General features: G+C 37.0%; 1 protein-coding gene across 1 annotated transcript; it reads right to left on the bottom strand.

The window, feature by feature from the left end:
- Positions 1–6,946: 6,946 nt before the first annotated feature.
- On the bottom strand, positions 6,947–9,362 carry LOC123540960 (uncharacterized). The gene is made up of 2 exons (XM_045326295.2): positions 9,257–9,362; positions 6,947–8,925 (listed from the first exon to the last, which is right to left on the bottom strand). The coding sequence occupies exon 2, from the start codon at positions 8,674–8,676 to the stop codon at positions 7,276–7,278; it is 1,401 nt and encodes a 466-aa protein (XP_045182230.2). The 5' UTR covers positions 8,677–8,925; positions 9,257–9,362; the 3' UTR covers positions 6,947–7,275.
- Between the last annotated feature and the right edge of the window lie 2,737 nt (positions 9,363–12,099).

Below are 12,099 nucleotides of genomic sequence, written 5' to 3'. Positions count from 1 at the left end.
TAACCTTGACCTACTTACCTACTTTCTTGTTTTTTAAGATACAGCCTTGAAATTTGGATGACATGTACAGTTTTGCACACCGATTTTAAAACTGACTTTCAGTTACCAAGAATGTGACCTACTGACCTACTTTCTTGTTTTTTGAAGATATAGCTTTGAAATTTTGATGACATATATAGTTTTGCATGCCGATCTTTAAACAGACTTTCAGTGACGGTCATCAAATTATGACCTACTGACCTACTTTCTTGTTTTCTTAGCTTTAGCAAAAGGATTTGGACCACCTGTAATATTTTTTTTTTACAGATTTCAAAAATAATCTTGCATTATCTTTACCTTGACACACTCTCCTAATGTTCTTGCTTTTAAAGCTTTAGCTAAGAAATTTGTTCAAGCAAACAACTCTACTCAGGTGAGTGATATAGGGCCATCATGGCCCTCTTGTTTTTGGATTTACTCCCCCTATTACCCCCTCATCCCTACCCCAAACAAAAAAAGAAGAATGTGTCTTTTTATTCTTTCAGTTTATTTTATCCTGTGTTTTTAGCTCACCATCCGGTGTAACATTAAATATTGACCCCGTTGAAAATTGCCCCCATTGATCAAAATTTAACGGTGAAATGTTAGCGGGGTCAATTCTCAACCTTGAAAAGGGACCTTTTGATCAATATTTAAAGTTGAAATGTTGAAGGGGTCAATTCTCAACGTTGGAAGAGGACCTTTTGATTATTATTTAATGTTGAAATGTTGACGGGGTCATGTTGAAAAAGGACCCATGGGGTGTATTTTCAACGGGGTCAGTATTTAATGCTACACCGGCGTCCATCTGTCTGACCACACTTTCCTTTAAACAACATCTCCTCTTTAACCATCAGGCCAATTTTGATGAACCTTCACAGAGATGTTCCTTGGATGGTCATCTTTAAAACTTATTCAAAGAATTGAATTCCATGTAGAACTCTGGTTGCCATGGCAACCGAAAGGAAAAACTTTAAAAATCTTTTTGTCCAAAACCACAGGTCATATGGCTTTTATATTTGGTATGTAGCATCATCTAGTGGTCCTATACCAAGGTTGTTCAAATAAATCCCCTAGGGTCAAATATGGCCCCGCCCTGGGGGTCACATGGTTTACATAGACTTATATAGGGAAAAATCTTCTTGTCCAAACCACAAGGCATAATGCCTCAATATTTAGCATGTGACATCGTCTAATGGTCCTCTAAAAAGATTATTCAAATTATGCCCCTAGGGTGAAAAGAGACCCCGTCCCAGGGGTCCCAAGTTTTACACAGACTTATATAGGAAAAAACTTAAAAAATCTTCTTGTCTGAAACCAAAAGATCTACTCCTTTGATATTTGGTATGTAACATTGCCTTGTGGTTTTCTACCAAGATTGTTCAAATTATGCCCCTGGGGTGAAAAGAGGCCCCGCACCGGGGGTCCCAAGTTTTACATAGATTTATATAGGAAAAAAATTAAAAAATCTTCTTGTCTGAAATTGCAAGGCCTAGGCTTTTGATTGGTATGTTACATTGCCTAGTGGTCCTTTACCAAGATTGTTCAAATTATGCCTCTGGGATAAAAAGAGGCCCTGCCCTGGGGGTCCCAAGTTTTACATAGACTTACATAGGAAAAAAACTTTTAAAAATATATTTTTGTCTGAAAGTTTAAGGCCTAGGCTTTTGATATTCAGTTTGTAGCATTGCCTAGTGGCTCTCTAACAAGATTGTTAATCCCCCGCCGTGGCGGAGGGATTATAGGAATGGTCTGCGTCCGTCCTTCCGTCCGTAACAAAATCGTGTCCGGTCCATATCTCCTAAACCCCTTGAAGGATTTTCATGAAACTTAGGACCAATGATCACCTCATCAAGACGATGTGCAGAACCCATTAGTCAACCTTGTCGGTTCAAGGTCAAGGTCACAACTCAAGGTCAAAGGTTTGAGCCTGCCATTTTGTGTCCGCTCTATATCTCCTAAACCCCTTGAAGGAATTTTATAAAACTTGGGTCAAATGATCACCTCATCAAGACGATGTGCAGAACCCATGAGTCAGTCATGCCGTCTCAAGGTCAAGGTCACAACTTAGGGTCAAAGGTTTGAGCCTTCCATTTTGTGTCCGCTCTATATCTCTTAAACCCCTTAAAGGAATTTTATAAAACTTGGGTCAAATGATCACCTCATCAAGACGATGTACAGAACCTATGAGTCAGTCATGCCGTCTCAAGGTCAAGGTCACAACTTAGGGTCAAAGGTTTGAGCCTTCCATTTTGTGTCCGCTCTATATCTCTTAAACCCCTTGAAGGAATTTTATAAAACTTGGGTCAAATGATCACCTCATCAAGACGATGTACAGAACCCATGAGTCAGTCATGCCGTCTCAAGGTCAAGGTCACAACTTAGGGTCAAAGGTTTGAGCCTTCCATTTTGTGTCCGCTCTATATCTCTTAAACCCCTTGAAGGAATTTTATAAAACTTGGGTCAAATGCCCATGAATCAGTCATGCCAGCTCAAGGTCAAGGTCACAACTTAGGGTCAAAGGTTTGAGCCTTCCATTTTGTGTCCGCTCTATATCTCCTAAACCCCTTGAAGGATTTTCATCAAACTTGGGTCAAACGATCACCACATCAAGGCGATGTGCAGAACCTATGAGTCAGCCATGTCGGCTCAAGGTCAAGGTCACAACTGAAGGTAAAAGGTTTCAGCCTTCCATTTCGTGCCCGCTCTATATCTCCTAAACCCCTTGAAGGAATTTTATAAAACTTTTGTCAAATGATTACCTCATCAGAACGATGTGCAGAAATTATGCGTCAACCATGCCAGCTCAAGGTCAAGGTCACAACTAAGGGTCGAAGGTTTGAGCCTTCCATTTGGTGTCCACTCTGTATCTCCTTAACCCCTTGAAGGATTTTCATCAAACTTGGGTCAAATGATCACCTCATCAAGATCTCATGAGTCAGCCATGTCAACTCAAGGTCAAGGTCACAACTAAAGGTCAAAGGTTTCAGCTGTGTATCTCCTAAACCCCTTGAAGGATTTTCATGAAACTTTGGTCAAATGATCACCTCATCAAGACGTTGTGCAGAATTCATGAGTCAGCAATGTCAGTTCAAGGTCAAGGTCACAGCTAAAATCAAAGATTTACCCTTTCACTATCCATAGCAGTGGCGGGGAATTTAGCTGTCTTTCAGACTGCCTTGTTCAAATTATGCCCCTGAGGTGAAAAGAGGCCAGGTCCCAGGGGTCCCAAGTTTAACATAGACTTATATAGGAATATTTTTTTAAAAATCTTCTTATCTGAAACTGCAAGGCCTAGGCTTTTGATTTTTATGTCCCCATATAGATTTGCCCTTGTCCGTCCCTCCGGCCGTCCGTCCTTTCGAGAATGTTGTGTCGCGCCTAGCTCCAAAAGTATTTGACGTAGAGGCACAAAACTTTACAGGAATGTTGGTTAGTATGTGTAGTTGTGCACCTGGGGTTTCGCGTCTGGATTCATTTAGTCATGAAGGAGTTATGGCCCCTGACTTAGTAAAAATTTGGCCATTTTAGTGTTGTGTCGCGCTTAGCTCCAAAAGTATTTGACCTAGAGTCACCAAAGTTTACAGGAATGTTGGTCGGCACCTGGGGTTTTGCGTCCGGATTCATTCAGTCGTGTAGGAGTTATGTCCCCTGACTTAGTTAAAAATTGGTCATTTTAATGTTGTGTTGCACGTAGCTCCAAAAGTATTTGAATTAGAGTTACCAAAATTTGCAGGAATGTTGGTCAGCATATGCAGTGGTGCACCTGGGGTTTCGCGTCCGGATTCATTCAGTATTATAGGAGTTACGGCCCCTGACCTAGGAAAAAATTGTCATTTTAATGTCGTGTAGTGGGGGCATCTGTGTCCCATGGACACATTTCTAGTTAGTATGTTGCATTGCCTAGTGGTCCTTTACCAAGATTGTTCAAATTATGCCTCTGAGATAAAAAGAGGCCCTGCCCTGGGGGTCCCAAGTTTTACATAGACTTACATAGAAAAAAACTTTTAAAAATATTCTAGTCTGAACTTTCAAGGTCTAGGCTTTTGATATTCAGTATGTAGCATTGTCTAATGGCTCTCTAACAAGATTATTCAAATTGTGCCCCTGTGGTGAAATGTGGCCCCGCCCGAGGGTCACATAGTTTTTATATGAGTTATATAGGAAAAAATACTTCAAAAATTATCAGATCATATTTCCAATACTGTTTAATTATAATTACCTTATGACCCCAAGTAATTAGGTGTCACTTGACTGTAACCTTGATCTACTAACCTACTTTCTTGTTTTTAGCTCACCTGAGCACGAAGTGCTAAAAGGTGAGCTTTTGTGATCGCCCTGTGTGCGTCGTGGTCCGTCAGTCGTCCGCCGTCAGTCGTCCGTCGTCAACAATTTGACTGTTAACACTTTAGAGGTAACAATTTTGGCCCAAACTTAATGACATTTGGTCAGAATTTTACCCTCAATAAAATCTTGGACGAGTTTGATATTGGGTCATCTGGGGTGAAAAACTAGGTCACCAGGTCAAATCAAAGGAAAAGCTTGTTAACACTCAACGGGTCACAATTTTGGTCCAATCTTAATGAAACTTGGTCAGAATGTTACTCTTAATAAAATCTTGGACGAGTTTTATATTGGGTTGTCAGGGTTAAAAACTAGGTCACCAGGTCAAATCAAAGGAAAAGCTAGTTAACACTCTAGGGGTCACAATTTTGGTCCAATCTTAATGAAACTTGGTCAGAATGATCTTAATAAAATCTTGGACGAGTTTTATATTGGGTTATCAGGGTTAAAAACTAGGTCACCAGGTCAAATCAAAGGAAAAGCTTGTTAACACTCTAGAGATCACATTTTTAGCCCAATCTTAATGAAACTTGGTCAGAATGTTACCCTCAATAAAATCTTGGAGGAATTTGATATTGGGTCATCTGGGTTTAAAAACCAGGTCACCAGGTCAAATCAAAGGAAAAGCTTGTTAACTCTCTAGAGGTCACAATTTTAGACCAATCTTAATGAAACTTGGTCAGAATGTTACCCTCAAAAAAAGTCTTGGACGAGTTTGATATTAGGTCATCTGGGATCAAAAACTAGGTCACCAGGTCAAATCAAAGGAAAAGCTTGTTAACATCCTAGAGGTCAAAAGTTTGGCCCAATCTTAATGAAACTTGGTCAGAATGTTACCCTCAATAAAAGCTTGGACGAGTTTGATATTAGGTCATCTGGGATCAAAAACTAGGTCACCAGGATAAAAGGAAAGGCTTGTTAACATTCTAGAGGTCACAGTTTTGGCCCAATCTTAATGAAACTTGGTCAGAATGTTACCCTCAATAAAATCTTGGACGGGGGTCATCTGGGGTCAAAAACTAGGTCACTAGGTCAAATCAAAGGAAAAGCTTGTTAACATTCTAGAGGTCACAATTTTGGCCCAATCTTAATGAAAATTCGTCAGAATGTTATCCTCAATAAAGTCTTAGACGGGTTTGATACTGGGTTATCTGGGGTCAAAAACTAGGTCACCAGGTCAAATCAAAGGAAAAGATTGTTAACACTGTAGAGGCCACATTTATGATTGTATCTTCATGAATCTTTGTCAGAATGTTAATTTTAATAGTTTCAAGGTCCAGTTTGAATCTGGGTCATGTTGAATCAAAACCTAGGTCACCAGGTCAAATCAAAGGAAAAGCTAGTTAACACTGTAGATGCCACATTTATGATCTTATCTTAATGAAACTTGGTCAGAATGTTGATCTTAATGATCTATAGGTCAAGTTCAAATCTGGGTAAGGTGGGGTCAAAAACTAGGTCACAAGGTCAAATCAAAGGAAAAGCTTGTTAACACTCTAGAGGCCACATTTATAACTGTATCTTCATGAAACTTGGTTACAATGTTAATCTTGATGATCTTTAGGTCAAGTTCCAATCTTGGTCATGTGGGGTCAAAAACTAGGTTACCGGGTCAAATCAAAGAAAAACCTAGTTAACACTTTATAGAGATCACATTTATGACCATATCTTTATGAAACTTGGTCAGAATGTTAATTTTGATGATCTTTAGGTCAATAGGTCAGATGAGCGATACAGGGCCTTCATGTTCCTCTTGTTTTAAGATACAGTTTTGAAATTTGGATGATATGTATAGTTTTGCATGCCGATCTTTAAACAGACTTTCACTGACCATCAGTGTGACCTAGTGACCTACTTTCTTGTTTCTAAGCTACAGCAAAAGGATTTGGACCACCTGTAATATCTTTTTACATATTTCAAAAGTAATTTTGCATAATCTTTACCTTGACCCACTCCCCTAATATTCTTGTTTTTAAAGCTTTAGCTAAGAAATTTGTTCAAGCAAACAACTCTACTCAGGTGAGCTTTATAGGGCCATCATGGCCCTCTTGTTTGATGATGTTTTGTAGTATCCATGATGTTGAGTAGTATCCATACCCCATCTCCCTCTAAAGACTAAAACCCCGACCCAAGTTAATATGAAAGTTTGTTTAGTCTTGCAGTGTCAGCAAGTAACATATAACCATATAGTGACAGGAAGTGTGGGCACCAGTTTTCTGAATTGGACAAACATCCCATATCAAGTACATGCATACACATGTGTGCCTCTGTGTGTGTGTGTGTGTGGTGTATTTAGGGCACACAAACAACCCCCTCCCCGCGCTATCCTCAACCGTAAATTTATGCAGAATGTTAATGTTGTAAACTTCTTCTAAAGTTTTGTTCTTCTGGAGGGGGAATGGTGGTTGGATGGGGTGTGCGGGAGAGAAACCATACCCAAAATATCTTCTTCATCTAACAAAGTGGTGTTCACTTAGCAATAGCTCTAGTTTCTGTTTGACATATGTCATACTTTTATATAAAGAAGTAACTTTCATGATAAAATTAAACTTTATTAGAAATATAAGTAAAGATATTTCATGGGTTCATCTCATTTTAATACCAATGCAAAAGATGCACTGCTTTTTTACATTACTCAAAACTGATTCTAATCTTTGTTTCTTAATATTCTTAGAAACTGTGAGCGGAAAATTAAGTTTTCAATTAGTTATTTTAACCGCAGTTATATTTAGCCATTCACATGAAAATTGGTTTCCATTTATACATTTATTAGAATTGTTAGATTAGTCATTTGGTATGTCAATGAGTCAGTTCCTGACTGTTGCATAAAACCGCGCTTAGTTCCGATTACATTGTTCGAGATTACAGTAGAGAAATCAATTTCAGCCTTTTTTCAAACACCTCCCGTAGTTCTCAAACTTCTTTTCCTGAGATAAAAAGAGGTATTGCGTCTGGTACGACTAGCGAAAACATTTCAATCTTAGGTCCTTCTAGTCTGGCATCGTTATTTACGGTTGAAATCAAATTCTCCCATTCAGATAAGTTTGAAATGCTGGAAATTGGATCAGTTATTTCATATTTCCGCAATTCCAGAAGATACATTTGCTTTTCTACCTCATCTCTCCATTTTCCATACTTAATCACATTTTCAGGATAAGTCATGCTGTAGGATACACACCGATACAATTTTGGAACCCTTAGTAGAACAGTTCCGCCTTCTCTTAAGCAGTCAGAAAGGAAGTTTAGCACATTTTGTTTCTCCATGCTATTTACAGCACCTCTTAAAAGATTTCTTTCGGGAATCATATAGTTTGGAAAGTGGTTATTTTCTAAACAGTATTTTATGAAATACAGTGATTTTTGTATTAGATTCACTATAATATCTGGAGAAAGAATTTGTTGATCCGTTCCTTCCATTATCCAAAAGACTACGTTTTTAACGACATACGATGTTAGAGCTTTACATACCGGTTTTAAGACAGATTTTGCTACCATTTTTAACAAAACATACACTTTAATTTGTATATCATTTAGACTAGCAATTAATTCTTTCTCAGCAGTAGTGTAACATATTCGCCATTCTAAGTCTTGTTGAGCGCTTTGTTTATCACCAACAGGAACAAGATATCCTTCCATTCCCGAAATTTCTCTTACACACTCACTAGATGGCCAAGTGTAATACCTTGTCCTATTTGCCCACGTACGCAAGTGTTCACTTCCATAGAAAAATAAAGAATAAACAACATCTCCTTCAAAATTTGTTAAATTGTCAGACATTTTTACTGTCACAGCTGGACCGTTGGTAGTTACAGATTCAGTAAGTGCATCATTCTGTGTAAATGTCTTATACGAATTAAAATTCAAACTTCTGTATTTTGCACTGGAAAGATATGAATGTCCACCAGTAGAAGTTGCATAGCCACAAGTGCTTAAATGTAGTTTCATCCCAGCATAAGATCTAACTAATGTATTTGTAAGAACAACCTTTGTATACCCAGGTGCTGTGTTAGAATTATCAGCTTCAAGAATAGTTAAGTTTTCAACAGTATCCCCTTTGTCAAGACAGATTATATCGTCACGAACAAACATCCTATCAAAATCACTGTCTGACAGTTTTACACCTTCCCCGGCACTTCCCACTGATATGATATATGCATGTGGGGATCCTAATTTCTTTCGCACATTATTGTTTTTCATCACTTCGTCTGACATAACGCATTTAGACCGAAAACGTACATTTTCTTTTTTAAATCCAAAGTTATTTAGTGTAGAACAGATCAAAAGGGATAGATCTCTGTCATCTGTATTCGACATAGTGCACCAACAAGGGCTGTTTAAGGTATGTTCAACACTGAAATTGTGCAAAGCTAAAAAATAATAGTTGATCCGTACTTGTATCGGACATGCTAACAGTGACAGAACTGAGGTACACGCATCCTAACTGAGTATCGCTGCTGAACGAAAAGAAGTCTTGAGTACATGAAAAAAAAAGAGCAAGTGACCCAATGCCCTTTTTGTCCCACAGTGAACGAAATGTACTCAAATTTTTGTTGAGATCTTGTCCTGTGAAAAAAAGAAGGAAAACTGGTAAAATAGTGTATGGTTGCCTGTAGTTACTATTAGTATACTATATATACTAGTGACTTGATCAGCTAGTAGTATAATTATTACAACATGGCATTTAACAAGCATATCTACATCATCTGACTGTTGTCAAAAAGAATATCTTTATGATTAATAAAAAAAGTGTTATTTTATTATCCTGTAAACTTAGTTCATACACATTTGAATTGAACATTATTGAGCTTACATTTTTAGTATATTACTTAATACAGAGTCAGTCCTGCAGTTGCTAATGCATCACATTATTCATTATTTTCTATCCATATAATACCTTTTGTCTATTGAGCTTTGCATTTGAAGTAAATCAGTGATATAATTCTCTCTAAAGTTAATCCATTATAAGACTCTGTCTCTTTTATATACTTTCTTAGGTAATTTGACAAGCAGGAAATGGAATTTCAGATTGTTTGAAATAAATTTTCGTTTCACTTGTCACTTGAAACATAATTGTATTTTGATGGTAGCTGAAACTACAAATTCACACTTTCTGAAACTACAGAATTCACAATTTGATTTATTGAAAAGTAAAGACGTATCTTTTTATTTCCAATTGTCTGTTAATTGAGTTTAATTAAACACTTCAGAGTACTCGTAGATACATTTGTTATACCCACTTGTAGAATATTCCATCCTTGAACAACAGTGGTTTTTGTAAGAAGGAAAATATATACTGGTAAATCAATGTATTATAGACCAGTAGGTTTTTTATTGATTTAATGTTATTTTAAGTCCATTTATAATAATAGCTATAAATCACATTGGGACCTCTGGAAAATCCATGAATCAATTTATCCCCTGTCGGTGTAGATACAAATCTGACCAGAGGGCTACAAAGTGATCGAAAGCCCCCAGAACAGAGAGAGAACTATTTTAGATACAGGCATAGTCAGTGAACTTTGCCTAACACTTTGTGAATTATAGACAGCCTAGTTCATTAATATGCCTGCTATAGAGCACAGATAAATGCAAAGCACTCTTTTTCCGGGAAATACCAATACTGACCTCTTAGTTCAGTAGATAGTATTAGCCCTTACCATGCTGGACACGATTGGTTTTGCCTTTGCGACCAGGGTAGATCATAATCAGCCTGCACATCCATGCAGTCTGATCATGATCTGCACTGTTCGCCATTCAGTCAATACCTTTTTGGTAAGCACCCCTTTTAACAGTTAATTGTATTGTCAAAATTGGAAGATAGAAATTTAGCAGGGTAAGGGTTAGTTATGGACAACTTTCATCTTACAAATAGGTTACCAGATTACCAAGATAGTCTGATCAAATCATTTCAATACTTGACAATTACACCTATGATGTTCACTTTGTTGACCAAAATTTAACACTGTTGAAAGCATGGTTTGAACTGTTCTGTGACCATTTTGGTAGTATAGTCACATGTGGTGTTACACTAGTTTTACATGTTATTCTTTATAGAATTTTAAATGTACTTGTTAATCTGATAAAGCAATAGCAATGAAAAGAAGTTGAAATTCTGGTTTACCTGATTTTCAGTATCTAAAATTTCCTCTTCAGAAAGTTAATTTTGTGTAAGTGTTTTATATCACTCATCAGTTTATCACTTGATGACATTTCAGATGAAATTACAGAAGAAAAAGGAAAAACCTTCCACATTAAAATTTGAGAGCAATAGGAAAAGTTCAACAGGAGAGTCAAGGTTTCCAGACAGTGTATATGTCAAGAATGATTATGCAAGACTTGGAGAGTTAGTATATCATTACTACTTTGTAACCCATTTGCTGCACAGAAATCAAATTACTTCAGAACTTGTCTGAAAACGCAAAAAGTCACAAACTTTAGACCGCTTGCAATAAGAATGAATTGTTAATATTGTGTGACACATGTTTCGATATCCTGAAATTGCTTGGTAGTATAAAATAATAAAGTCCCAGGGGGTTTACCTAAAAAGAAAATAGTAACATGAAAGTCCCAACAGTATGCACATGTCACATCATATTGATGATGTATAAGAATGTCTCATTTAAATTGGGTGGAAACTGTAGGAGTCGAGTACACATTAAGGTACATTATAAATGTAACTGAAGAAAAAATGATCAAAAATTAAAATCCTGAAAATATGTACATGTGTGCTTCATGTTGATGATGTAAACAAATGGTCTAATGAATTGAAACTGGGAGTTGAGTACAAAGTTTAAGTACATAAATAATAATAATAATGATGTTAATATTGTTTAGTCTTGGGTTATAACTCAGGAAAATATCATCAGACATAAAAGTCCCGGCAATCTTTATGGTTATGTTGTATGCCAACTTTCATTTAAATTTGGTGCAAACTGTAAGAGGAGTTGAGTACACAAAGTACAGATTGTAATTAACATTCTAATATGACATCACCACAACGATATATGTTGACTTCACGTCAATATGATATTTATCATGTGATATTTAGCGCCATTTAGGCATCTAGAAATAGCGCTTTCAAATTTGATCAAGTATTTTACTTAAAAACACGTTTAAAACGAATGTCACATGTCTTGATTGATTTACACACACACACACACACACACACACACACGCACGCACACACACCGACACACACACTAAGTTGGTAATTCGCTTTGCAGAATAATTTGCCAGCATTTGACGACCTAGCTAACATTGACGACCGGCAGCCACAATACATCCACGTAAAAATAGTTCTATCATATTTGAACTAAATTTTACAATAAAAGACGTATTAGAATTGAAATAATTAATAACAAAGCCAACACTTTTTATACATCCTGGCGGTTATAGGTGGTACAAAACAATTCACTCGGACTACGCCCTCATGAAATTATTGCACTCAACGTATACCGCCCATCATTAGTGTTAAAACACTTGTGTTGCTATAAATTATTTTTAAAAAAGTGAAATGAAAGGATGTAATGTCAGACAGATGGCCAGTTTAAACTCCATATGCCTGGAATATTACATTGTATTCAGATAAAACCGCTTTTTTGGAGCAAAGACATTTAGAACAATTAAGTATATAACACTGCTAACCCAGCTGAAAATGTCCAATTGCCAGGATTTTTTACCAGCACAAAATCATCCAGTTTTTAGCTCACCTGATCACAGAGTGCTCCGGGTGAGCTA

The sequence above is a fragment of the Mercenaria mercenaria genome, chromosome 16, assembly GCF_021730395.1.
Source record: "Mercenaria mercenaria strain notata chromosome 16, MADL_Memer_1, whole genome shotgun sequence".
NCBI classification, from domain to species: Eukaryota; Metazoa; Mollusca; class Bivalvia; order Venerida; family Veneridae; genus Mercenaria; species Mercenaria mercenaria.
The sequence above is the reverse complement of the archived record's forward strand: the minus strand, read 5'-3'. Positions and strand labels throughout refer to the sequence as shown.

Excerpts from the sequence above, each read along its gene's own strand:
- LOC123540960 (XM_045326295.2), bottom strand. The coding sequence starts at position 8,676 with ATGTCGAATACAGATGACAGAGATCTATCCCTTTTGATCTGTTCTACA.